At 40.6% G+C, this 24,326-nt stretch overlaps 1 protein-coding gene across 2 annotated transcripts in view; it reads left to right on the forward strand.

Annotated features, from left to right (window-relative positions):
• The first annotated feature begins 834 nt into the window (after positions 1-834).
• The window catches only part of Erlin1 (ER lipid raft associated 1), a 36,246-nt gene continuing 12,754 nt past the window's right edge, over positions 835-24,326 (forward strand). The window contains exons 1-8 of one of the 2 annotated variants that reach the window (XM_021152011.2): positions 835-910; positions 1,202-1,325; positions 2,915-2,996; positions 7,315-7,361; positions 8,487-8,548; positions 11,488-11,613; positions 14,583-14,656; positions 22,829-22,887. In XM_021152011.2, the coding sequence (XP_021007670.1) occupies positions 1,213-1,325; positions 2,915-2,996; positions 7,315-7,361; positions 8,487-8,548; positions 11,488-11,613; positions 14,583-14,656; positions 22,829-22,887 (563 nt within the window). In that variant the 5' untranslated portion in view covers positions 835-910; positions 1,202-1,212. Of the gene's footprint in view, positions 1,013-1,201; positions 1,326-2,914; positions 2,997-7,314; positions 7,362-8,486; positions 8,549-11,487; positions 11,614-14,582; positions 14,657-22,828; positions 22,888-24,326 lie in introns of both variants that reach the window. The other variant, XM_021152012.2, reaches the window with a different exon arrangement.

Raw genomic sequence — 24,326 nt, forward strand, 5'->3', positions numbered from 1 at the left:
CCACTGAGCTATCTCACCAGGTCCACGTGGTATAGAATGTTAAAAAAGGTGGATTCCCAGCACCGATGTGGCAGTTCACAACAGCCTTTAACTCCGGTTCCACGGGATTCAATGCCTCCTTGTGACTGATGAGGGCACCAGGCACACAGGTAGTGACTGACATGCATGCAGGCCTAACAGCCATAAATGAAGTCACTGTCTTCTTGTCATACATTTCCTCTATCAGCAGAAAAATGGATCCTAGACTTTGTAAATCTGGTTCTAGCCTATCTTGCCATACAACTCCTTTCAACCTTATCGGCATCATGAAAAATCAAACGTTCACTATTCATTTTGGCCTACAAAACAATCCCGACCTCCACATTCAACATACGTGTATATCATTCTGATCCTGTTTCTGGGTGGCTTTCAGAAAGCACTCTGGTGTAGCATGCTGGCACAAAATAAATATTCAGGCCAAGTCTGAATGGCTAATTCTGGTTGAATAGCTTCCTCTTCTGAACTCAAACCCCTTGAGACTGGTCTGGTAGTTTCCCTAGTGCAGGTTGTGTACCTGGAGAATGTGCTTGCCAGTTGGACTAGGGACGAACCACAAAAGGATGCAGGAACAACTCCTACACTGACGGGCTGGTCCTGTGCACTAGCATGCCCCAACCAGCGTCTGTCCGAGTGACCCATCCCAGGAGACTTGGTCCTCGTCTGGGGACTTAGAATCACTACACTGTGCGCGCGCCCGGGGCCAATTTTGTCCCGCCCGCGCACCGTCTCGCGAGTCGCGGGCGGGGGCTGCGTCGCCTGCGTCCCCGCGCAGCCGCAGTACCGGGCAGGTGGGCGGGGCCGGCTGTTGGCAGCAGTTGGCGGGGCCGGGTGGCGGCTGCACGTGCGGGCGGGGGCGATGCGTCACTGACCGGTGAGGCGAGGCTCGGGGGTCGCGGTCCTCCGAGTGCCTGCGATCAAGGCCGCCCTCAGTCGGGACCTAACGCTTGGGGAGTCGGGGAAGAGGTGTCACGACGTACGCCGAGCCGGGGGCACCGGCGCAGGGGGTTGGCGAGGGGAGCGCTTAGCTGAGAGAGAGAGAGAGCCCGGGGCCGGAGCGCGGGGCTTCCCGCCTCTGCCGCCCGCGACCGTACGCGGGCTCTTCCCTGGGTGGGGACTGGCCTGTCACTCAACGGACTGAGGTTCCTCTTCTCCCCATGCTCAGGAGGAACAAGGATGAATATGACTCAAGCCCGGCTTCTGGTGGCTGCAGTGGTGGGGTTGGTGGCGATCCTCCTGTACGCCTCCATCCACAAGATCGAGGAGGGACACCTGGCCGTGTACTACAGGTGAGCGCCGCCCTGTGCAGCCCGCGATGGTTCTAGAAGCACAGTGGAAGGGTCCAATGGTCACAGCGGAGTCTGGGAAGTTGCTCTTTTCCGCGGCATCAGGGGAGTGCTTCCAGCCCTGCTTGGGAAGTGGCTTCATCCCAGCTGCCGCGAGTCAACCTTTGGCGGGGCACTTTTCTGGTGTCGGAGCAGTTTAGTGCCAAGTTCGCTCTGTGCAGAAGTGAAGACACCTTAGGGGGGACGGAAGTAGTCACTGCAACCGAAATGACTTCTCATAGTCCGCACAACTGTACAGGTGTTTGGTTTGCCGCTGTGGATTTTTTCCGGATCTCTGCCTTACTTAAGACAGTTCTCCCCAACACTAAGTTGGGTTTTTTCTTCTTCATTAAAAATCTCCCATTGTCTGGTTATGTCCCGCAAAGTCTTCATGACCATAGCAATGTCATATATCCCTAAAGGCCAAGAGACAAAAACCACATTTGCAGGCCACTTTTCTCACTTTTTTTTTTTCCAAGTCAAGGTGAGGAAGAGTGTGGGCTCAGTTGCCATCCACCTGATTTGGCATAAATCAAGTATAACTTACCACCAGCTCCTCGTGGTAAGAGAAGCCAGTTTGTAGACAACTTGGGATAGTGGTTTATTTATTCTGAAACAAGCAGATTTTTGAATATTTCCATCATGCCCCCTAAACTGGTATTTCTACTTTTAGATCAGTCCAGAATCCTAGAAAATACATACTTTGGGTGGTATGTCTTAACAGATGGAGTTCTAGCATAAGAAATACCAGCCTGGACCACATTTCCATCCAATTTATCACTGTCCTTCTGACAGGAAAACCACGAAGAGAACATACGGAGATACCACTCCAAAAAATGGCAAATGAACCTGTAAAGGTTCATCTTTTCAGTTATGACTTAGGACAAGGATGAATGTTGTGCGAATTTACTATTCGTTGTGTAAAGGAGGACTTTGTGTTGTATTTGTCCCGAATTTGCAGGGGGTGTTTTCACGGTTCACATACTGCAGAGTTTGATAAACAAACCCCTCTCTCAGCTGTCATCTCAACCCTTTTACTGTCTGTCTTTCCATGCTAGGTTTTGTTACCTTTAGACAGAAACCATGTCCCTAGAATTGGACTCATGTATTGAAAGAACCATTAGCCTCAGAAAGTTTCTTCTTCCTTGAAAGTTTGGTTTCTTCCTTTTTTTAAACTTAGCGATTAAATGTATTGTTTTGACTTGTCTCTTGTTATGTGCAATTAAGGTACCTTAATTGAGAGTCATTAGAATTTTTTCCATAAGTATTTATCGGAAAACTAAAGACCAGAGAGGATCTTTTGAACCCAAGAGCAGTGCTAGAGACCCAGAGGTGTGGTTGGTGGAGCTTATGAAACAGGGTGCAATATTGGCAGTGGGCTTGGATGTATTTTCACACTTTTAAATGTGATGGATGTTGGAAGTAGCAGTTGTTGAGTCACTCTGTTGTGAGGGTAGTAGGTTAGTAACATGAATAAGAGTAAATGTTTGTTATAGCATTTTAAGTTGAAAAGAGATCTGAACAGTTTTGTCAACTGGAACGTCTTTTTGCAGGGGAGGAGCTTTGCTAACGAGCCCCAGTGGACCAGGCTATCATATCATGTTGCCTTTCATTACAACATTCAGATCTGTGCAGGTGAGTGACTCCTAGGGATTCCAGATAGACAGGTGTGACAGGAGTTACCACACTGGTGGGTGGAGATGGAGTTCCTTATTGCTTAAGCAAACGTTGGTATTTACTCAGATGGGAAGTGAAAGTTCATAGTACAACTGTCCCAGCACAAGTCATGATTTCAAACCGCCTTGCCAAGACTGCCTTCTGCCTTCTGGCTAATGGTATTAGCAGATTTTCTGTTACTGAAGTCAAAACAAAAGAAGAATTGAAAACACAATTAGGAATACAAATTAGTGATACCTTGGTTTAGAACTGTTTGGTTTCTATAGCGGCAGGCTCCTAGCCTACTGCTAACATGGAGGAATCAATTTCTATACACAGCTTTTCAGCCTCACAATTTTGCTTGGTAAATTAAATGCAAATTTATGAGGAACCTGAATGACTGTGGTACTTTGACAGTATTTCAGAATGTTTGAAATACAAATCTGGTTCTTGCAAAAACTATCCTGGTCCTAGGCCGTACTTAATAAATCCACTCTGATATAACAGGAATGCAAAGCAGGATTGGGCTCTAACTAATTTTGTAACCTCAGTGGGATCATAAATGTTTGAGTTCAGTTTTATTTCAGATCTGCTGCAGAGTTTTCAGGAAACGGGAGAAGTCAGTATTATTCATATTCTCACGTTAGCCTTCAGTTTCCTGTTAAGTGAGAGTAACTGGAAATAGCGAGTTCTCCTTGGTTTCTTTCCTGTCCCTTCTCAATGGCTTAGGGAAGGATTGCGCCTATTAAAGTGAGGCCTGGTGAAGCTGGTGAACGTGGCGAGGCCCGGGTTCTTTTTCTAGTCACAATGATTTCCAGATTGGCTTCCCATATTTGACTCACACTTTTGAAGGTTCTTTTTTAAAACCGTATCTTATGTATAACAATACAATTAACATTTAATATCACTGTAATAGAATGAATTGATATATTTTTAAACAAAAGAAAAAAGAGAAATGTTTTAGGTTATAAAACCTCTTCCCTTAGAACAATTATTTTATATTACTCTTTCTAAATGTTTTGGTGTGACAGATGTGCCCAGTAACTGGTACTTTGTACCCATTTTCTGATCATCAGTTGCTGACGTCTACTTCATTCCCCATGCCTTCCTCCTTCCTGTGCCGCCTGTGTCTTGCTGGCCTGTTTTAGGCTCATCCCAGTTTCTGTCTTCTGACCACAGCGCACCAGTAGTTCTTGATAGTCCCAAAGTTACCAGTGGCATCATCAGACTAAGAAACTGGGCTCCTTCTTAGATCTTGTTCAGAGCCAGGCAAATCTGTCTGCCTTCCTGAAACCCACTGTTAAGCAGCATGGTGCAGCAGTAACATGAAGTAGATATAGGCAATAATAGTAAATAGTTTTTTAACCATTTGTATATAGCAAATATGTTGTGTGATCATCAGAAATAAGTGAAATTAATAAAAAGATTTCAACATAAACTATCATAATTTTCTGTTTGAATTATTAATTACTTAAAAATTAAATGTTAGAGGCAGTGTTACAAAATAGGAATGTCCTTTTTTTTTTTTTTACAAAAAACAAAGAAGGCAGCATTCTAGGCAAAAATTACATTAACAAAACCCTTCTAAGGAACTCTTCCTAAGAACAGAGTCATAAATTTACGTTTTGGAATTTAGGGAACATTAGAGGATGCGGCTCTATTTAAACAAATGGTTTCACATAATACTCGAAGGAACTAATATTCATTAATGTGAAATGCCACAAAGCATTGCTTAGAGAAATTATATTAAAACCTTCAGTCTTTATAAATTTACAAAGTAAATGTGGACTGTTTCTCTCTTGTGGTTTTTGAGGCAGGGCCCACTGTGTAGCCAAGGCTATCCTAGCATTTGTTCTCTCGTTCAGGCTAAAGTTAAACTCACAATGCCATCTCCGTAAGGCTGTGGTTACACATGTGTGCCAATGTAATATTTCTCCATATTTGGGAAAGAATTAGATGTATAGCAGTATATAGGATATTAAATTGAAAAGTTATTGTTTAATTCCTAGTTTTTGATTTGAAAGTTGATACAGAATAATGAAAATTGCTTTAGTTTAATGTTTTAAAAGAAATAAAATATACTGAACTTGTTTATTAGCTTTCTCCTGTCACTTTATCCAGAATTATCTCTAATCTTACCATCATGCTAATCTCTCAACCAAAGAATTACATTTTCTTCTTTCTGTGCTGGAATTGTACGTTCAGCCAGTGATCACTCCTTCCAGGACTGGTGTCTTCCAGTTTTTGTTACCCTAGACAAGTTACTTCTTTAGCTTCCTAGCTGGTTTTCTTAACCCTCACTCCTAAGCTGAATAACACATGGTAGGAGGAATTCAGGAAAACACCTTTTCCTTTCCAGTACTAAAAGATCAACCCTAGGGCTTAAACCCGGAGCTTTGAGCATTCTAAGCAAGTCTCCACCTCCGAGGCCACATCTTTCGTATTTTCTTTCCCCAGGTTGGTCTGGACCTTGCACTCCTCCTACCTCAGCCTCTTGCATAGCTGGGATTATAGGCTTGCATGACCACTCCCAGCTCTGACAATATTTTTGAAAGATTCATTTTATGATTGTACATAACATGGATTAAAGAGTGCTTAAACTGCTCAGCAAATATTCAAGGCCCTCAGCCTAATAACATTGTGTTCTTTTCCCAGAACTGACCACTCATCAGAATAGTGCCTTTTGAGTGGCCAGCCAGTCTGCGTTGGGTGTGTGCTTTTGTCTTTGCTGTGTGTATTTGCCTAGGACATTTACTTAAACTTAAGATGTCTCTCTTCTAGATCTGCCTGTTAGTACTAAATTTCAGAGATATTCTAAATTTGTTAGTTCTTAATCTGTGTATTTGTGTGTGCCTACTTGGCTGTATGTGCACTACATGCTGTGGTGTCTGCAGAGGCCAGAAGAGGAGCTGAGTGCTCTGGAATGGGAGTTACAGGCAGTTGTGAGCCACCATTTGTGGCCTAAAAACAAAACTCAGGCCTTTGAAAGAATGTTGAATACTTTTAATTGATGAACTATCAAGAGATTTTGAGACTAGTACTTTATTTCTTGTAGCTTAATACCTAAGAGCTCAATTTATATTGTTATTTTTGTACCTACTGATAGGTCTCTTTGTAAGAATTTTATTTCCTAGCCAGGCAGTGGTGGCACATGCCTTTAATCCCAGCACTTAGGAGGCAGAGGCAGGCAGATTTCTGAGTTCAAGGCCAGCCAAGGCTACACAGAGAAACCCTGGTTTTGGGGGAAAAAAAAAGATTTTGTGCTAGATTGTGATGTTTAGATAATAGGGGCCATATATTTGGTCCTAACAAGGTGTAATGTGTCCCAGAATACACTACTAACCTATATGAAACCTCAGGTTACAAAGAAGGGTGAGATATGGCAAAGCACTTAAAACCAGATTATTGGTTCACGAGAAGGAAGAAGCAGTGGTGGCATTGGCACTCATATTAAAGGCAAAACGAACCAAACCTGTGAGTGCACTAGGTCCTGAAGCAAAACAGCGATGAGCTGTGCTGCTGAGTTCAAGGGTAGCTTTGGTTCATCCAGAACTTGAGTGGGAAGGGAGTCATTCATCATCACTGTAAACAGTAACAGCCAGGAGTCAAAGTGCAGAGCACAGACTTGGTCACAGTGTCTGCTGAAAGTGAGGTGTGTAGCTTGTGATCTCGGGTCAAGTCAGCTCTAAATAAATAAGATGCATAAGAAAAACTTTCCAGCCTTAGTTATAAGACATGTAGTACTCAAGTCTTTCTAGATATATAGAGAAATGGCTACTATTTTTAAAAAAAGGTTTATTTTATAAAATAACATTGTCTTCAGACACACCAGAAGAGGGCATCAGAACCCATTTCAGGTGATTGTAAGTCACCATGTGGTTGCTGGCAATTGAGCTCAGGACCTCCGGAAGAGCAGTCAGTGCTCTTAACCTCTGAGCCATCTCTCCAGCCTGAGAAGTGGCTAACTTAGTAGCTGATCTTTGGAGGCTAAAATCATGGCAGGACTCTCTTGTACTTACTGGCACCAGCTCTCCTGAGATTATTCTCTGGGAACAGCAGTGTGTGTGTGTGTTTTGTTTGTTTGCTCATTTGTTTTGTTTGCTTTTGAGACAAGGTCTCTCTATGTAGTTTTGGAGCTCACTGTGTAGACCAGACTCGCCTTAAATTCACAGAGATCCACCTGTCTGCCCTCCAGGGTGCTGGGATTAAGGTCATTCAACATGGTGCCAGATCAACAGGCTTTATTTTTTGTTTTGTTTTTAAAAATAAATTTTGATGAGCTATTTTTTTTTTCCAGACAACACTACAAACAGATGAAGTTAAAAATGTGCCTTGTGGAACAAGGTAAGCTCCCTCCTTTGTGGCCCATCGCCCTTTTCTTTCTACTGTACCGAGGAAGTTTTTAGAGCTGGAGTCACTTGAGAAACCTTGGTTTGCATTTTGTTTTGTTTTGTTTTTGAATCACACAGACTCTTATTATGTGGCCCTGGCTGGCCTAAGACTTAGTTTGTAGACTAGGCTAGCTTCAAACTTGGAATAACCCTACTGCCTCTGCTTCCTGAAACCCTAAACTTATAGGTAAATGTCACCATGCCTGACTATGACACTACTATATAGACATGACAGCAACAGAAACCTCTGTGCCATGAGTTCTTTTCATGAGGCTGCAAGTGAGAGCATTCCAGCTGAAGGTATTATTGAAATGGAGTTTCAGAGCTAGCAGACTAATTATATATTAGCATTATCACACCCGAGTTGCTATTTTAATTGACAGGAAAATGAAGCAGAGAGTATAGGTTCCACATAGCCTTTGCCCTCCTCTGATACCTTGGTTAGCTTCTCTACGCTTAATTCTCTTAAGTCTGGGAATAAGACCTATGTTAGAATTATTGTAAGGATTAGAATTTGTGTATATGGCCCAGAACTTGGATCTGAATTGATGTTCGACAAAAGATTACTTAAAACAAAATCATTTCACTTCTTCTCTTTATAATGTTAAATGACATCTGAGAGTTTCTGAGTCAATAAGTAGGTCTTTAATAGAATTTATGTTTCTAATGAAGTTCCTGATTACACTGTCAGTCTAGAGGCCTCTAAGAATTGTTGTCCTAAAAAGGTTGAGGCCAAGAAAGGAAACAAGGCTGGTATAGCACTAAAATATACTTACTGTATTAATTGTATCAAGTGAGGACTGTGAGAGATGAGGCAGGCCTTAATTCATTACCTAGTTTAAATGATGTAAAGTATTGCTTTTACAAACCTACTAAGGCACCTTTGACATCTATAGAAGGACAGATGCATTTGAAAAGGGACCAAGCTCTCTTATGTTCTAAGCTACTCTGTCAAGTTCTCCCTAGGTTTTAAGTTAGACTGTCAAGTTCACCCTAGGTCTGTCTGTAACTTCTTTATTGTACTTTATTATTTTTATTGTGGCTCTGACTCACACTTTCCATTTTTGTTTGTTTTTAGTGGTGGAGTCATGATCTATATTGACCGAATAGAAGTGGTGAATATGTTGGCTCCTTATGCAGGTAATGTTAACTATCTGCCGTGTTCCTATCATTATAACCAGGGCGTTTACAACTGAGGAAGGAGAGGGAGCCACTTTTTAAAGTTTTACGCCCTCAGTGAGTACTGATGACTATACAAGAAGGATCATGCGAGGATTTTCATTTGCAGGAAGTAGAGGTACAAGCAGGTCACAAGTTCTGGACAGAATTAGTTTTCAGGAACCAGTGAGCCAGTCCTCCCTGAATTTACTATTTCTGAAAGTAAATGTTTCTAGAAAAAGAAAATGGCACTGTATCCATCTTGTTGGGGAAGAATTTCTTTGTATCCTGAAGACCTATAATTGATCAATTTTCTTGGGTCACATTCATTTGCCATTTTCTGGTTGTGATTTGCCATAACTTGCAAAGCAGTCTGAAAATTGGTACTGCACGGAAGCATTTTCTTAATAAAAGATGAACACCTAAGATAAAGTGGATACATGTTATTTAAAAAAAAGTTTGGCTGTGGAGAGAGATGGCTCAGTCTGTAAAACATTTGTTGTGTAAGCTTGAAGACCAGAATTCAGTCCTGAGTGCCCATGAGCTTAGTATACTGGCGTGCACTTGATATCCCAGTGCTGAGGCAGAGTCAGGGAGATCCCTGAGGTGCAGAGGCCAGCCACTCTACCCTAACTAGTGAGAGACCTACAGATGACACCTGAGACTGATTTGTGGTCCTCAAGTGTGTGTGTGTGTGGCATGTGAACATATAAGAACTTAATTGCAAATTTTGAAGATAGCTGGTCTTCATTCTTGTCAACAAATTGGCATGCGATGAAAGAGCGTCGAAAAAGTGAAGATGGTAGCCTCCGCCTTCAGGGTGTTTTCATTGTACTTGAGAAGACATGGTAGAAAGGGGAAAACATACATTGAAATACAGGGTCATGTTAAAGTTCATATCACTTGTTCAGACACAGATGGAAAAAGATTTCAGAGTTAAGAGTTGCAAGTATATTATTGGCAAGTGGCTTTGAATGATATTTTTGACTGTTATTTTTCTCGTGGTTTCTCATCTACAGTCAGCCTTCCATATCTGTGAATTGTACCTCCACAGGTCCAACCGAGCACATATCAAACATTGAGGGGAAAAGCTGATTCTAACTAAACATATGTGGACTCCCCCCCCCCATCATTATTCCCCAAACTGTTCAGTGTAGTAACTATTCACATGGTAATTATATTAGATACCGTATAATCACCTAGACATGGTAAAGTATACAGGAGTATATACAGTTTATGTGCAGATACTACTTAGTTTAATAGAAGAGGCTTAGGCCTTTGTAAGCTGCAGGCTCTCCAGAGGATCTTGGAAGCAGTGCTCCCACAGAGAGCAGCAAGCGACTGACTGTGTTCTCTGATCACAAACCACTGGACTGGATATGATTCAGAACTGACAAAGAGAAGAGCTGATGAATCTCCCTAGAGATAGGCAGGAGAGTTTTAGCTCACTGGCTTATTTGGAAGATGATGAGATCATATATTTAGCAGTTATTTATCAACAAATGTTTCATCAACTATGACTTAGAGTCCAGTTGTATCTAATATCCTAAGTAGGAAGGCCAGTGGAGCAAATGTTTGGATATGAAAAGGAATGTAGAAAGCATGTTTTATAGTAAGAACACAGGTTCTAACACAGACTGGTATGTTACCTTTGGGGATATTTCTGAAAGTTTCTGGTTCTTAGTTTCCTGAGATAGAAAATTAGGAGGAGGGGTAATTAAACACCAATGTATGTAAATTGCCTAAAGTCCACCCTAGTAAATGTTACCTCCTTCCCTGCTATCCCAGAGTCTTTTTTTTTTTTTTTGGTTTTTCGAGACAGGGTTTCTCTGTATAGCTCTGGCTGTCCTGGAACTCACTTTGTAGACCAGGCTGGCCTCGAACTCAGAAATCCACCTGCCTCTGCCTCCCAAGTGCTGGGATTAAAGGCGTGCGCCACCACCGCCCGGCTCCCAGAGTCTTTTAAAAATATAAGCCTTTAAAAACTGCTTAAGAATTTTTAAGTTAGCATATAGAGTAATGGATTTTATTATGTCATTTTCATACATGTCATTATTCTTTATTTTCGTCAACTCCCATCCCCCGAGGATCTCCTCCCCTGTGTCCTGTCTCCTCCAGCTGGTTCCCTCCTAGATAATGCCCCCTGCTTTCATGTCATGTGTATTTCATTGCTCTTACCTTTCTTCCTTCCTTCAACCTCTCCTTCGCCTTTCGTGAGCCTCTTTCTAGTTGCATGATATCCACACACACATATGCACAATATTAATCTAGGTTCTATATGAGAGAAAAATTGTCGTGTTTTTCTTTCTGAATTTGGCTTATTTCTTTTAACACAATGTTTCCAGCTCCATTCATCATGAAAATGTCATGATTTCATTTTAATTTACAGCTACATAAAATTCCATTATGTATATCTACTACACTTAAAAAAAATCCACATATCTGTTGATGAACACCTAGGCTAGATCCATTTTCTGACTGCTGTGAAAGGTACATCAATAAGCATGGATGTTGAAGTAGAGTCCTTCAGGAATATACTTGAGGAGCGGCATGGCTGAGTTCTGTGATAGTTCAAAGTCTCCACACTGATCTCTATAATGTCTGTTCAAGTAAAAACCACCTTTTAAAATTCACTATGCACATGTATATTTTTACATTAAGCTGTACATGTCTGTATTTGCAACAGCTTCCCTTTACTCTTGATGTTCAGTTGTCTTTATCTCTTGACTGGAGCTTGGCTTTTCAATTGTTATGCTTTCCCATGTCTCAGTTCATCTTCACACTGCTGCATGAGTACACATCTGACCCATGGTACCCATGAGACTTTTCCTCGTGGATAATATACCAGTCTTTCATTGCTGAGCCTGAAGATAGTTGGGTCATTGTTGGGTGAAACAAACATGAATTTTATTCTCCTTCAGTGTTTGACATTGTGAGGAACTATACTGCAGACTACGACAAGACTTTAATCTTCAATAAAATCCACCATGAGCTGAACCAGTTTTGCAGTGCCCACACACTTCAAGAAGTTTACATAGAATTGTTTGGTAAGTATTAATTTGTTTTAAATATATAAATAGCCAGTTAGCAATTAGAAATCTTATTAACGTAAGTATTGATGCTGTAATGTTAGTAAGCCTTGGGCCATTTGGGCATTTTGTCTGAATTTTTAATAGATCAAGGGTTTTCTTGTTTTGTTTTGTTTTTTAAGATTTGTTTATTTTTTTTATGTATGTGAGTACACTGTAGCTATCTTCAGAGATATCCGAAGAGGGCATCAGATCGCATTATAGATGGTTGTGAGTCACCATGTGGTTGCTGGGAATTGAACTTAGGACCTCTGGAAGAGCAGTCAGTGCCCTTAACCACTGAGCCATCTCTCCAGACCTAGACCTAGATCAGGTATCTCTCTCTCTCTCTCTCTCTCTCTCTCTCTCTCTCCCTCCCTCCCTCCTTCCCTCCCTCCCTCCCTCCCCCTCCCCCCCCTCCTTCCTATCTTGCTATATAGCACAGACCTCAAACTTACAGGGATCAGCCTGCTTCTACCTCCCAAGTGCTGGGATTAAACACATGTACCACCATGCCCCCACTAAAGCAATACTTATATAGTTTGGTAGGAATTAGAAAAAGACTATTTGCCAGGCAGTGGTGGTGCACGCCTTTAATCCCAGCACTTGGGAGGCAGAGGCAGGCAGATTTCTTGAGTTTGAGGCCAGCCTGGTCTACAGAGTGAGTTCCAGACAAAGAAACCCTGTCTCAAAAAACCGAAAAGAAAAGAAAAGAAAAGAAAAGAAAAGAAAAGAAAAGAAAAGAAAAGAAAAGGAAAGGAAAGGAAAGGAAAGAAGGAAGGAAGGAGAGAAGAGAGAGAGAGAGAGAGAGAGAGAGAGAGAGAGAGAGAGAGAGAGAGAGAGAGGAAGGAAGGAAGAAACAAAAAGAAAGATGACTATTCACATGCTATATTCTATTTTTACTGTGCTAGCTTATTAACGATATATTCGGGAGCATGCTGGCTAGTTATATAGTTTAAAGTCATTTTGGAAAGAGAGCCTCAATAATTAAAATACCCCCCAGCAGATTGGGCTATGAGCAAGCATATGGAGTCTTTTCTTGCTTGATGATTGATGTGGGAGGGCATAGCTAACTGTGGTCCTGGATGCTATATAAAAGCAAGGTGAGCAAGCCCTAAGCAGTGTGCCCCTGTGGCTTCTGCTTCTATTACTTGCCCTGCTTTGATTTCCTTCATGATGGACTGTATTCTGTGAGATGAAACAACCCCTTCCTCCTCATGGCTTTCGGTCATGGCGTTTTCTCACAGCAATAGAAACTAAGACACAGGCGTTCCTTAAGATCCACTTCCAGGCAATTTGGATTCAGGATTTGTTCAGACAGCCAGGACCTGGCATGTAAGTTGTAGTCACAGCTAAGATTATTACACAAAAGATAAGGATAAAAACCAGCAAAAGTAAACAGCATAGTGTGAATTAAAAAAGAAACTGCATGTGGCTTCTAGGAATCATGTCATTGTGGAGTCACAGGCTGTGCCTGATTCCTTAGTAACAGCGTGTGAGCACATGTGAAATGCTGACTGCTGGGCAAGCTCCTTAGCCACTCAGCACCTCGAAATTTCCCTGGGGGGTTGATCGTATAGACGCCCTCTACCAACCACATGACAAACTTCTAAGCCTCTAAGGAAAGAGTGTTCAGCACAAACTCCTTTGTATAAACCACTTTACCAGCTCTGTCATAGAATGAGAGTCCTCTCCAGACCCACACTTGCAAGTACAAAGGGCCACAGTCCCGGGACTGCTATGTTGCTTTTCTTCTGTAAAAGTTTGCAGTTGAGATTATGTAAGTTCTAACCAAGGAATCACGTTTATTGCCTTTGGTGTTCATTTCTACTTGGGGTTTTAGTTTATTTCTCAGAGTGAGGTAAAGGAATGGTTAATCAATTTAAAGTTTACCCAGCAAGGGATTGGTAAGATTGCTTTGGGAGTAATGGTGCTTGCCAGCAAGCCTGATGGCCACAGTTCAATCCCTGGACTCCACACAGAGGACGGAGAACCAATAACACACAAATAAACAAAATGTAATTAAAACAGTTGCTAGCTTTTGATGACTGACAGCTACTGCAGTGCCTGACTTGTCACACCACTGGTTGCTTTCTTTGGTAATAGTGAAACCACCCTTGAGGTGATTAAAAATTCATCCATTGGGAGATCGAGTAAAGTAATCGCTTCTTATGGTTTAATTGATCTGTTCTTCAAAGACTTGCCTCTCTCGTTTGCTTGTATTTTTGTCTTTTGAGACAGGGTTTCTTTCTTTAGGCTTGGCTGACCTGGCACTTGCTCTGTGGACCAGGCTGGCCTTGAACCCAGAGATCCACCTGCCTCTGCCTTCCAAGACCTGGGATTAAAGGCATGTGCCACACTACCTGTACTTAAATTCTGATTTTAAGTTCAAAGTGATAGTAAGGTGGTAACCAACAGAAATGACATCTAATTATTTGTGTAAAGATTAATTTAAAAAATTATGAAAATCAATAATACATAGGCTAGATGTGGTGGTACACCTATAATCCGAGCACCTAGAAAGCTAAGGCAGGACGATTGTAAGTTTAGACCAATCTGAGCTGTAAGAGGAATAAGGCATTAGGAAACTAAAGACTCACCTCCTTCATTTATTCAAAAAACTGCCTTAGTCAGACATTACTAATCTAGTAAACGTGTTAGTTAAGTTATTCAATAAACATTGACCCAAAGTTAAATTGAACTCACTAGGTAAATATTTCCAGGGTAGACTTAGAATGGCTGTTTGTCATCTTTCTTAGTATGTAATTTCTCAAAAAATGCTTTGTATTCATCTCATTTAAACATGATATAAACATTGTTTATCAAGTTGCTTAAGCTCTATGACAGAGCAAGAGTGGAATCAGGGTCTCTCCTGACTGGTTTTGGTTTGGTGTTAATTAAAAATAACCAAATATCATGAGATTTGTTGTTCTTGGCTTCAAAAACAGATCAAATAGATGAAAACCTGAAGCAGGCCCTGCAAAAAGATTTGAACACCATGGCCCCAGGTCTCACTATCCAGGTAAGCTACTTCCTAAGCTTTTGGGGAAGCTTCCAGAGCTTCCAGTTGAATGCTTTTCCGTGACTGGTTATGCAGTTGCTTAACTCTGGTTAACTTCACTGTGGGAATTTGGCTTCACCTCCTTCAGAAATGGGAAGCGTGCTAAGTGGTATTTTCTTATAAATTTTTAGGAAGATAATTTAAGGCTCTTATGAGGAGAGGAACTAAGTTCATATTTCTAACAACTATGAGTTATTTTTAAACAGTAATGGTTATTAATCAATATAAAAGTATACCAAGCCTTCAATAACATTGTGAAAAAGGAGTTTAGATATAAGAATTAAACAATGGCTGGAGAGATGGCTCAGTGAGTAAGAGCCATCTGACCGCTCTTCTGAAGGTCCTGAGTTCAAATCCCAGCAACCACATGGTGGCTCACAACCATCCGTAACGAGATCTGATTCTCTCTTCTGGTATGTCTGAAGACAGCTACAGTGTACTTACATATAATAATAAATAAATCTTAAAAAAAAAAAGAATTAAACAACAGTTCTAAACAAAATAGGTGTCACAGGGTGTTAGTTCACAGGAAACCCATTGGGCAGTAATGCTCTAAGAGTGTTGTAAGAGTGAGAGGCTATTTCAAGAGAGCATGCATAATGACTGATCCAATTGAGATTTTGGAAATTTTCATTAAATTTTATGAAAAAAAGGAGAAAAGTATTTCATGCCAAGCATATGTTAATCAGATTTAGCTGAGATCTCAGTAGCTACTTAGAATTCCCTTCTTCATATTACTTCACCATTTCTCTGCTCCCAGCCATTTATTAATCATCACTAGTATTATGAACCATGACATAATCTCCTGATATACAAATTGTCTTTTAAAGAGACTGCACACATGCACACTTATTAGCAATGCCGCTATGACATCACTAGCATTGACTCAGTGAAATATATGCCGCTTTCTCCGTGGAGATCGATGCGGAGTCTTCTCTTTGATCTGCATCTCTTTGGTTATTATTGAAGACAGACGTCTTTTGATATTTTTTAATGCTCATCTTTTACTAGTGGTTGCTTTGTACAAATGGTATCCTTTGCCCATTTTCTGGAAGATTTCTTTCCAACCTACTGATGTGTAGTGGTTCAACATAAGTTCTGGTTATGTTATTTTTATACACAGACTGAACATTGTTGTTTCTACTACTAATTCCTTTGACTGTTGGTGGCAGGATGGGAGATATTTCTTCCATATGAAATTTAGGCACTGATTTCAATCTGTGGATTGATTTAGTGCCACAGCCATTTCCACAATGTTAATTCTCCCAGTCCATGAGCAGGGGTGGTCTCTCCACCTTCTAATGCTCTTTAGTTACTTTCTTTAGTGTCGTAAGTTTTCGCTTCCTTGTTAGATCTGTCCCTAACTTTGGCTTGTTTGTTTGTTTGTTTGTTTGTTTTTGTTTTATCCTGTTATAAATGAATGTTATTCTATGCTCCTCCCCAAATTTCTTTCTTGAGAAGTTCATTATTGGTATATAGAAAACATAATGATTTTTGTATATCAATTTTGTATCCAGCTACTTTGCTAAAATGTTTATACGGCCTAAGAGTTTCTGAGAGTCTTTAAAATCTTTCAAATTTAGGCAGAATATTTGACTTCTTTTCTTGTTGATACCTGTTTATTAATGATAACACATTAATAAAGGAGTCCTAACACAGTTGTGACTAGGAGCACTATACTGAGTACGGGCGGAGAGTGGGTCCCCTTGTCTCGGTATATTTTCTCTTTTTTGTTGGGTGGATGTCCGAGAACTCTCTCAGTTCATTAGCCCAGTTGCTGATCAGCTGATTTGCTGTGCTTGGCTTTTCTTGTTTTGTTTTAATGTGTATGGGTGTTTTGTCTGCATGTGTGTCTACACCTTGTCTGTGCCTGGTTCCCTCAGAGGCTGGAGTTAGATGAATGTTAGCTGCTATGTGGGTGGCTGCCATCCCTGGTGGCATACCATTTATTTCTGTCTCTTCTCTTACCAAAGTGAAGAAGTTGGATTCCCTGTTGTATTCTCTCAGCAGACTTCGTGGTCCTCTGGCTCCTACAGTCTTTCTGCCCCCTCTTCTGCAATGTTCCCTGAGCCTCAGGTGTAGGGATTACTCTGTGAATGTCTCCATCGGCCCTGGACACCCCATGATGTTTCTCTTTGCCCTTTGACCAGCTGTAGCTCTCTGTAATTGCCTGCCGCAAAGATAAGGCTTTCATCATTTTAGTGGCTTCTCACAGTGTGTAAGGCTAATTTAGATAACATTAAGAAACCATTACTTTACGTTCATATTCTTAAGATGGAAGGCTTTGATTCATGTGAAATCATGTGATTTGTTTTAGCATTAATTATGAGGTGGGACTTCGATTCCTCCCTATCCTAACTTGGTGACAGTGATCTTCTGTTTTTTTGGGTCCCTACCCGCTTTTCTACTTGCTCTTCTGCCAGTAGCAAAGATCTTTTGAATTTATTTATATTTATTTTTTATTTAAAAAAATCATATAAAAATTACTGTAGCCTTGAAATATGTTGTTTTTATTAATTTTGTCTTTTTATCAAAATACTTTTTTCTTATAAGAGTTGGAATGCAGCTTTAGACCTTCAGGTTTATTGGTTGTGCTCACTTAGCTTTTTATTGAATTTTAAAATTTGGTAAGGTAAATTATGTATGCAGAAATAATGGCCTTTAATATTTCTGCCATTTTTATTGATGTTTTTAAACTATCAGTTACCTAAATTGGTGTTTAATATAGTTACGGTTTTACTTGATCTCACCATTTTTTGTTTCTTTTAGAATTTTTGATGCAGGGGAGAAATTCATATCCCAAATGAAACTTAAAATATCTACCTTGTGGAATTTACTGTCTCTAATACGTTTTGCATTAGATTTTTTTAAGTTAATATAGTTATGTCAAAGTCTTGATTTTTTTTTTTCCCTCTAGACTTAGTGATTTCCTGGTCTTCAGGTCATCCTAGTTAAGTTCTCTTTGTAGTACTCATAATTACTTGAAAATTTCTCATTCATTCCTTTTTTTATTGGTTATTTATATTTCAAATGTTGTCTCCCTTCCCCACGGGAGCACCCTCATTTCCTTTTTTTTGTTTGTTTGTTTCCTGTCTCTTTAAAAATTTTAATTCCGTGAGAGCAATCTCACTTTGTTGTTCACTATATATCCAGTGTCTAGAGAAAAGAGCCGTTGGTACGGAGTAAATGCCTGCTGAATATTTCTGTTGTCAAGTAGCTCTGGCTGTGACAGCTTGTCCTTGTTTCCTTTCCTGTCATTCCACCCATTTTCCTTCTGGAAAAATTATGGTGGCAACGAGAATAGTGAAAATGATTATACTTGTTTTCTGTGTTACTTAACAGAGTAAGTTGTTATATGCCGACACTGAGTTGAAATCAGGTAAACTCACTTCATCAGCATCTTCACCATTCCTGCCACTGTGTGTACATGCATGCATACACATGTGCACCCTTGTGTATGTGTTAGTCTTTGTTTTTTGAAACATTGTCTTTTTGTTTTCCTTAAATATCTCATGATTCAATCAACTCATGGTATCTGCTATACTGAATAGGATGTCTCCCAAGATTGGCAAGCTTGTAGCATGTTCTGCCTCAAACATCAAATTCTTTAAAAGGTCCACTATGAAAGTCTCAGAATGAAACCAATTATTTGTACAATTACTTCACACGTGCGCGCATACACACACACACACACAAGGTATTCTTATTTTATGCTTCTTTTTATAAGGCTGAAAAGATAGTTGGCAAGTCTTTAAATATAGCCTGTCTGTGTTCCTCTGAATCACAGCCATCCAGAGTGGAAGTCACCCTCATGTCTGCTGTTCACACCGGGAAACCTGTTATCTCATAAATTCTGGTTCTAAATTTTTGACTTCTGAATTTGCCACTGAATTGTCTTTATGACCTCACCTGGTTGACGTTGTCCCACAGAGCCTTACTCTATCCCATGTGATCCTCAGACTTGTATGACAGCCCTCAGTATTACCTACAGATTTGATTGTTCTCTTTCACATGGGAAATGCTGTGCTGCTTAAAAGTTTTGTTTTTGTTTGTGGTTCTGAGGCCCCAACCCAAGGACTCCTGATACTAAACAAGCATCTTGTCCACTTAAAGATGTTTTGAATGCTTGCTCTTAAAATCCTTGTGCTTGGCCCTCTGAGTCGTGGGGTGTTATGGTCTAGGTACTCCAATCCATTAACTCCTCCCAGGATGCATTAGGGCAGCATCTCAGCCACCTTAGTTTGTGTACCTTGTTAATCTCTAGACTGGGCACAGCCATATTTGCCAAGGGTTTGGGTGACCAATGGGTACCTCAAAAAGAACTTCTGCTGTTGATTGTTCCCCTCCACACCTACCCCTTGTAGGGTCAAGAGGACCCAGGCAATTTAAAGAGGGGCCTAGCATGCCACCTTCATCTCCACTAAGCCACGGGGCAGCTGACCTACATAAAGAGGAATAAGATCACAGTGGTTAATGTGCCTGTGGACCTTAGGTGAGAGGTAGAAGAATTATCTCACTGGAAAGTTCGAGAAACTATATTTTGGAAAGCTATTTTATTGTAAAAGAAAGGAACTATTACACAGCATTACCCATCTCTGCATCAGATCTTCTCATGATTAAACCGTGATGTGAGAGATTTTAACCATGATGTGAGTGCCATTCTGTCAGGATCTGTATGATGGACTCAGTCAAGCTTATGAGCTCTGCTTTAGCATCCAGAGACTGGCTCCACCTTTGCCTGGTCTGGAAAACATTTTGATTCTACAGACATTAAATGGTTTGGTTCCTTCTGGCCATGGAGACTTGTCTAGATGAGCCAGACACGATGTCCTCCTCCACTGTTCATGCTGTTCAGGCGCGTCAAGCCAGTTCGGATAATGAGAAGACTTGGGAGTAGTTCACCATGCATTATTTCCTGTATGAATATGAGTCAGAATAGTCGCATCTGAGGCTCTTACTCTCAGAAGGACAATGTCATCCAAGTAGCATTATGTCATACATACTGCTCATCTTCTTTGGGTGTGTACGTTTTTCTACAGCAAGTGAGTCGCTGTAGAAGTTAGGCAAGAAGCTCATTTGCTAGGACCTGTGAGGGCTCTGAGGGGCACTGGACTCTAGGGGCAGTTTTGAGGAGCTATTAGTAAAGTGTTTGACAATTATGAAGTCATTGAAAATTTCCCTATTCTTAAGTACATTGTATAAGGAGAGTGCGCTCTGGTAAAATAAAACCAAGAACAAGCTGCCCTTTTTTTTTTCCCAAGCTGCCCTTTTTAGGCAGAAAGTTTGGAGGCCCTTAGACCTTCTCAACCTTTCTAATGCTGCGATCCTTTAATACAGTTCCTCATGTTGTGGTGACCCCCAGCCATAAAATTATTTCTTTGCTACTTTATAATTTCTGTCTCCCAGGAACCCAACCAAGGCAAACATGGCTTAACTCAAAGAAAGATCAGTCAAATACTTGATTTTCTCCACCTCTGTCTTTGGGTTAGAGAGGATAAATTCACCAGCCTTCTGTCTAGCCAATAGTTTGGATGTTTACCACTGGTTTTATATGTTGAATTAGAAACTTACAGGTTACGAAGTATTCTATGATTGTGCTTTCAAAGCCACCACCAACTTGAAGCAGTGGCCCCTCCCTGGGGGAAACTTGAGGATATTTTACCAGTGTCTGGAAATATGCCTCAGAAATTGGTGATCTCGTTCCCAGCTGTAGTAGTAGGGAACTTGTATCCATTTTCACAGATAGCCTGAAGAAACCGCTTACCTTCATCCTGTTCATTTCTAGGTGATTTCTCCAGTAAGGGCTAGAAATTAAGCAAAGAACAGAGATGGCTTTTTGTTTTTTGGGTTTATTTGTTTGTTTGTTTGGTCTTGACTTTTGTTTGTAAATGAGGAAGTGAGTGGTTTTTTAGAATTGTACAATGGCAGGCAGCATTTCTGTATTTGGGGGTTTTGCCTTCAAGTATGTCTGTACACCACATGCATGCCTGGTGCCAGGAAGGACGTCAGATACCTTGGGACTGGTTACAGTTCTGAGCCATCACGTGGTGCTAGGAATCCACCCTGGTTCTCTGAATCTCTTTAACCATTGAACCATTTCTCCAGCCCTCAGAGGTTGAGATTCTTAGGTCGTCAGAAGCTTGACAAATGCTTGCTTGTGTGTTTATACTTGGGAATCTAACGCATGATGCTGATTCTTAGGGTCTAAAATCCCCTTGTGATTTTTTTCTACAATGCTAGAGAATTCCTTCATTTTAGAAAAACTTAAGCAAATGCATATGCATTTTTTTCTAGTCTTTTAAATTAAACAGTCTTTACATCTGTACTATCAGCTTAGCTACTGATGGAGATATTATTTTCACTAAATACAGGGTTAAAAAATTAACCATGAGTGAACTGAGAAAGAAAGGATTGTTGAAAATTATGGGCTGATGAAATAAATAGCTCGGCAACTATTTATTGTTGAAACACACTATTGCCTGGAGCCCACCTAGTACAGTACAAGTTTTCCTCTGACTTCTGCATACATGTACACACAAAAACAAGTGTAAAAATGTCTTTTAAAAAATTGGAAGTTTTGAAAGTTAAAAAAAATAAGGTTCATGTGCTTAAAGGCTTTGTTACTTAAACATTTAGCCAGTTCTCAAAGAGAGATCAAATCATGAGTTATGTGTGTGCAGTATCAGTGGTAGGTGCAGGATGTTTGGTTAGCAAATGCAAAAGCTTCCGGAGATAAGTCCTTAGTGTGGGCAAGTCAGCCCGCAGAAGCAAGATTCCAAATTGATACCCTAATTATGCCGAAGTCCACTGTGATTAGAACAACAACAACGTATCAGTGAGGAATGTCTGCAAATACAGGTTAGCCTGGTTCTAAATGGAGAAAGAAAGAAAGAAAGAAAGAAAGAAAGAAAGAAAGAAAGAAAGAAAGAAAGAAAGAAAGAAAGAAAGAAAGAAAGAAAGAGGAAAAGGAAAAGGAAAAGGAAAAGGAAAGGAAGAAAGAAAGAAGAGGAAGGAAAGAAGGAAAAGGGAAAAAGGGGAAGGGAAAGGAAAGGAGAGTGCAAGCTCTGAGGTGCGAGTTTCCTTTTGAGGTGGGGTGGGGTCGAGACAGGGTTTCTCTGTGTAGCCATGGCTGTCCTGGAACTCAACTCTGTAGACCAGGCTGGCCTCAAACTCAGAAATCCACCTGCCTCTGTCTCCCGAATGCTGGGACTAAAGGTGTGCGCCACCACGCCCAGCAGAGTTGTTTAGTTTCCTAAAGCAGTGAGTGGTTCTCAACCTTCCTAACATGTGAATACAGTTCCTCATGCTGTAGTGACACCCACCATAAAATTATTTCATTGCTACATCAGAACTGTAACTTTGCTATGTTATGAATCATAATGTAAAAAACTGTCTGACATATGACTCCTGTGATACCCCAAGGGTATCTGATAGGTGACCCCCAAAGTAGTTGTGACCCATAGGTTGAGAACCACTTCCTAAGGCTTTGGGCTGCTTTATACATACAAGCAACGGATTGTAACTTTAGGAAGTGACCTTTGGCTAACTGGACACCGGAATTTAGTTGCACACACCAGCCTGGAATTTTCATTTGCTTTTAACATAATTTACCTCTCAACCTTGTTCCATTGACTGACTTCTCTTCTTTGGTTTGCAAATTTGAAATGGCAAATAAAACTCTCCAACTACTACAGAGGTTTGTAAATTATTTTCTAAGGGGAACTTCCCAGTTTAATTTCTTTCAGGAGTAAGGCGGTTTTCTCTTGAGGTCTGGCACCTTTGAAGTAAACTGGTAGTTCATCGTTGACTCTGTGCCAACAGTTTGTAGATTTGCTAGTGGGATCCTTGTGTAAGTTTGTGGAGAACTGTGTTACAATTGTTATTTAAATGAGAGCCGTAGGAGGAGCTCGCCTGGAGAAGGCTTGGTCAAAGGACTTGCATTGTTGCTGCCTTCTGTTAGGAGTTCTGTCCTTCTTCCCTAGATCTGTCTGTGTAGCCCAAAGTGACCTTGAACTCCCATCTGACCCTCTGCTGTCATTTTCTATGGGATTAGATTATATATGTGTATGCTACCATGACTGGTTTGAATACTTATTTTTCATGTATATTTTGGCTTTTCACTTTTTTTTTTAGGCTGTGCGTGTTACAAAACCCAAAATCCCAGAAGCCATAAGAAGAAATTTTGAATTAATGTGAGTAACACTCATGGGGTCCTAATATTTCCATTTAAAACTGTTTGTATATTAATATAACAGTCTAGGGAAAAGATAGAAAATGCTTAATTTGGGATTGGATAAATAGCTGTTTTCTGTACTTTAGTGATATTACCTTCTGTATCTTAATTCCCAGTAAAGTCTTACTGGGTTTCTCTTTATGTATGGGCATTTTCAAAGCAGCACTCAAAGATGCAGCTTGCTGGGAAATGATTGTTGGAGATACAAAGAGCTATAATCTATATATAAATAGAGCCTTGGATGAAATATTAATAAAGCAGAGAAGCCTGTTAATGTGGAAAAGAATGCCCCTTTTGTTACCTTATTATTATGATAAGAATAGATAAGTCCCAGGGAATTCAGTACCTTCTGCTGGCCTCCATGCCACTGCACACACACACACACTGCACAGACAGGCTGGCCTCCATGCCACTGCACACACACACACACACACACACACACACACACACACACACTGCACAGACAGGCTGGCCTCCATGCCACTGCACACACACACACACACACACACACACTGCACAGAGAGGCAGGCAGGCAAAACACCCATACATATTGGGGGGGGGGGGATCTTTTTTTAATGAGTAGATACTTAGTTAGTATAAAGCTTAGGGATGTTTTTTTCATTCTTTTGGGATAGTTGTAGGGAGTTTTTGCCTGAGTTTGAGTTGACTTCTTTGTCTTTTTAATGTGTACAGAACTGGGAAGAAAGAGGTTATCTGCCTGACGTGGGGTTAGTTTCCAAGTATTATAGAGGATCTCTTTATGATAATATTTAAAATATTTGAAATAGTAATATTCTCATAGATTACATATGAAAGAATAAATACATTTAAAATTTTTGGCTGTTGAGAGGAAAATAAGAGATGCTAAATGAAAAATAACTACAAAAATCAGGACTACAGTAGATGAGGACTGGGGATGTGGCTCATGGCAGAGTGCTTACCTGACATGCACAGGGCTGAGTTCACACACACACACACACACACACACACACACACACACACACACACGGGGTGGGAGAAATGAATATAGCAAGTGTATTGATTCAGGGTCCAAGGGAATTAATACTGCTCTGTAGTGTAATAACCCTGAGTCCTTTTTGTTTCTAGTCTATCTTTTGTTGTGCAGTTTTATTTCCTCTGTTTGATTGTAGAGTTATGAAGTGTCAAGCTGAGAGGTAGATTATGAATCTGAGCTGCTATTAGAAATAATTTTTGAAGGATAAGGAAGGTATCTTAAACTTTACATACAATTGCTTCCGCTAATAGATGAATCCTATGGGTTCTCTCCTTCCTCCCTCCATCTCTCGCTGCCCGTCCCCTCTCTCTCCTTATTCAGAAGGGTCATATGCAGGATACGCTTGAGTTACACTCTCAAACCTGCATGTTACTGTACTGTAT

The sequence above is a fragment of the Mus caroli genome, unplaced genomic scaffold, assembly GCF_978045245.1.
Source record: "Mus caroli unplaced genomic scaffold, Mus_caroli_1 scaffold_20, whole genome shotgun sequence".
NCBI lineage: Eukaryota > Metazoa > Chordata > Mammalia > Rodentia > Muridae > Mus > Mus caroli.